Source organism: Quercus suber, unplaced genomic scaffold (assembly GCF_002906115.3).
Source record: "Quercus suber isolate HL8 unplaced genomic scaffold, Cork oak 2.0 scaffold_1750, whole genome shotgun sequence".
NCBI lineage: Eukaryota > Viridiplantae > Streptophyta > Magnoliopsida > Fagales > Fagaceae > Quercus > Quercus suber.
In genome coordinates, this window is record NW_027071104.1 from 1 (window position 1) to 3,689 (window position 3,689).

General features: G+C 33.4%; 1 protein-coding gene across 1 annotated transcript; it reads left to right on the top strand.

Moving 5' to 3' along the window:
- The first annotated feature begins 530 nt into the window (after window positions 1-530).
- Window positions 531-3,434, top strand: LOC136066073 (flavonoid 3',5'-methyltransferase-like). Its single transcript, XM_065769940.1, has 3 exons — window positions 531-622; window positions 2,925-3,069; window positions 3,195-3,434. Exons 1-3 carry the CDS (start codon window positions 531-533, stop codon window positions 3,348-3,350), a joined length of 393 nt encoding a protein of 130 aa, XP_065626012.1. The 3' UTR covers window positions 3,351-3,434.
- The last annotated feature ends 255 nt before the right edge of the window (window positions 3,435-3,689 follow it).

A 3,689-nucleotide genomic window follows, 5' to 3' on the forward strand; every position in this document is an offset into this window, starting at 1 on the left:
ACTAACGCCAGCCATAAATGCTATCCAAACGTGCACTAATATGCGTTTGGATTGCATTTCACCAGCTGTTTTTACATTTTCCTTTTTTTTTTTAATTTTTTTTATTGTGTATGCATTTCAAGAGACACAATGCTGTTCAGTGGGTCTCGTGTATTGTTCATGAAACTCACAAATACTTTATAAAAAAAAATATTAAAAATAGGCCCCACGATACTATTTACACATTTAAAAATTATTTTGTTATAATTTTTTCAGTTTTTAATTTTTAATTTCAGTAAAATAAACGGTATCCAAACGGATTAGTGCTTTGTATTGGATTGCTTTGACTATAGAACGTTAGTCCTTGGGCCCATCACCAACCCAGTTGACAAGTATTTCAGGAACTAGTCCTAAAACTTAGTTTTTGGATATTCTATTATTTGTCATAATCGTACTAATATTTTCCGTTATTTTTCAAAGGCATCAAAATATGAGAATCTTTTATCAATATGTATCTCAACATGGCTCACCTTCCTCTAACGTGATTTCATATGTTGCAGTACATTTTGGAAAAATGCTACCCACAAGAGCATGAGCAATTGAAAGAACTCAGAGAGGCCACAGTCAAGGAACATCCTTTTTGGTGGGTCATAATTTTCTTTCCAAGCACTATTTTAAAGTCATTTTGGTTTGGATGTTTGATGTGTATATAATTGCTTTACCATGGTGAGAGGGAGAAGAGGGAGGAGCAGAGAGAAGGGAATATATCATCCTCTGAATTTTGTGTTTACAAATTTCTCTCATTCTCTGAAATTTAAACGAGCTCTTAGTCCAAAGTCAGAAAGTCCCACCAGAACTTGTTGCTTGTTAATAAATATTTCTATTTTTATTTATTTTAATAGAGATAATTATTAACTATTTTATTATTTCAATTTAATTGGGAGATATATCTCTGTCTTGTTGGCCCAAATAATACGTGACAAATTCTTTTTAGGAAAAATTACAACTTATTCAGCTGTGGTTTAGTCAAAATTTGAATTGCCTATCTGTGCTTTGAAATTTGACATTTTACCCTCATAAGGTTAGTTCAATTAGAGTTTTGTAATCCACATCTTTTAAAAACATGGCCAAATATGTAATTTTGCTCCACTTTTATGTTTCTCTCCTCCAAAAATACAAAAAACACAAAAATGCAAGATTAAATAAGATAAAAAAGAATTTCGTAGAACACTTGCATCATGGGATTTCAAATCACAAGTAGACAACTTAAATTTTGGTCAAACCTCAGGTGGATAAGGTGTCAAATTTCAAATTACAAATAGGTAACTTAAATTTCGGTTAAACCAGAGGTAGGTAAGTTGTAATTTGCTCTTCTTTTTACTAAAGAATATAGAAATATGTGGTATAATTTGAAATACGTCACTAAATTTTGATGTGGCCTATTGCAATGGGTTTAATTAATTTTGGCGAAAACACTATTTTGGTCCCTACAAGTCACAGTCAATTTGGTCCCTACATTTTGGAGCCAGTCAATTTAGTTCATGTTATTTTCTACTCACACTCAATTTGGTCATTATCATTAACTTACTAACAGAAAATATTTACATGGCAAACAGTATGCACTATTGGCATACTTAAATATGTAATGTAGAAGATTTGGACCAATTAAAAATTGCCACATCAATTAAAAAAACATAATAAGCTGCAACTCAGCTAATCTGAGTTTTCAACCCCAGAAAGATCCCACTTCACCCATGACCCAAACAGCCCAGTTCATCAATTGTCAATCAAACTCAACCTTCATCTTCATCTTCATTGCTACACCGCTGGCCACCGACTGACTTTAGAAGTCTGTTTCAGATCAGAGTGGACGTGTGGATATTCAAATCATTTTCCCTTTAGAAGTTTGTTTTAGATTTGAAATTTTGCTATGTTGGATCGACTTGTGGAACCCACTATCAGGTGGGTTTATAATTTCACCTAGATCACATCATCCATCACAGCAGTTCTGAGGAGGCTAAGGAGGTGCCATTTTGAAATTTGAAGAGTAACAAACATTTACTACTGAAATCATTTATATAGGTTTATCTTATGTCGACATTTTGATGCGTATATACAAATTTATCATTGTTACTAGTTAAATATGAAAATAAGAATGAGATAAACACACAAGTATCGTAGAAAAGAGTCCAAAAAATTATGAACTCATAACCTGTAAAACTCATTTAAAGGATTATTCCTACATTTTGAGACATTAAAAATTCATTAAGTGATCATAGAAAACTGTCCACAAATAAAACTTTTGAGGGAATGAGACTTGGAGTTTGTGGAGTTGCCGAGTTATGGAAATATCGGCACTGATGGCAAGCGGCGTAGCAATGAAGATCAGATGAAGTGGCCGAGAATGGGTTGGTTTGACAGGTAATGGACAGGGTTGTTTGGGTCATGGGAGAAATGAAATTTGTCTGTGTTGAAAACTCAGATTAGCTGAGTTGCAAGTTACTGTGTTTTTTTAATTGATGTGGCAATTTTTAATTGGTCCAAATCTTCTACATTACATTAATTACACATTTAAGTGTGCCAACAGTGCACACTGTTTGCCATGTAAGTATTTTCCGTTAATAAGTTAATGGTAAGGACCAAATTGAGTGCGAGTTGAAAATAACAGGGACCAAATTGACTGACACCAAAATGTAGAGACCAAATTGACTGTGACCCCAAAATGTAGGGACTAAAATATAATTTTTGCCATTAATTTTTTGAGCCTCCTACAAATTGCAAGAAGAGGAGCATGGGTACAGCCATAGCTTTGTATCTCACATTTTATTGCACTTCATTTTATTAAATTTCATGCACTGTTACTGCCTAAGATAATAAATTACATTTTTTTTTTTAACATATCTTTACTAAAGTTATTACTTTTGAACTGTGTTCATGTGTGGTAGGAGTTTAATGAATGTGCCTGTCGATGAAGGCCTCCTCGTCTCAATGCTTCTAAAGACCATGAATGCGAAGAAAACAATAGAAATTGGAGTTTTTACTGGTTATTCTCTTCTTGTTACAGCTTTAGCACTACCAGCTGATGGAAAGGTAGTTTTCAGAATTTTAGTATTTTTATTGTTATTTTTTTTGGTTACACCCATTTTACATTATTGAGCATATATATAGCATTTGAGTGTAAGGACCAGATTAAACTGAGGATTTCATTTTTGCAGATAATAGCCATTGATCCAAACAAGGAAGCATATCAAACTGGACTGCCGTTTATTCAAAAGGCTGGAGTGGAGCATAAGATTAACTTCATTGAATCAGATGCCTTGCCAATTTTGAATGATTTAATTACCAATGTAAGTTTCTTGCACGATGCATGATGCAATTGTATGTCTACTTAAGTTAATAATCGTTCGTTTGTTAAATAAAAATAAATAAATTGCAATCGTGGGTGCTTATACTAGAAGTATGGGGTCAAAGTGTTTTCTGTTGTTGATCGTATCCAACAATCAAGAAGCAGAACAAAATTGCTAAAACATGAAGAGTTTCCAATTTTATTATTATTATTATTATTATTTTTGATAGGATGAAGAGTTTCCAATCAGTTCCAACCAGACAATAGACATCAGTACTCTGAGAGAGAGAGAGAGAGAGAGAGAGAGAGAGAGAGAGAGAGAGAGAGAGAGAGAGAGAGAGAGAGAGAGAGAGAGAGAGAGAGA

Bases quoted from the DNA above. Each gene is read 5' to 3' on its own strand.
- LOC136066073 (XM_065769940.1), top strand. From the start codon at position 531: ATGTTGCAGTACATTTTGGAAAAATGCTACCCACAAGAGCATGAGCAA. The intron at 623-2,924 runs GTGGGTCATAAT...CATGTGTGGTAG, and splicing joins GTCAAGGAACATCCTTTTTG to GAGTTTAATGAATGTGCCTG. The intron at 3,070-3,194 runs GTAGTTTTCAGA...TCATTTTTGCAG, and splicing joins CACTACCAGCTGATGGAAAG to ATAATAGCCATTGATCCAAA.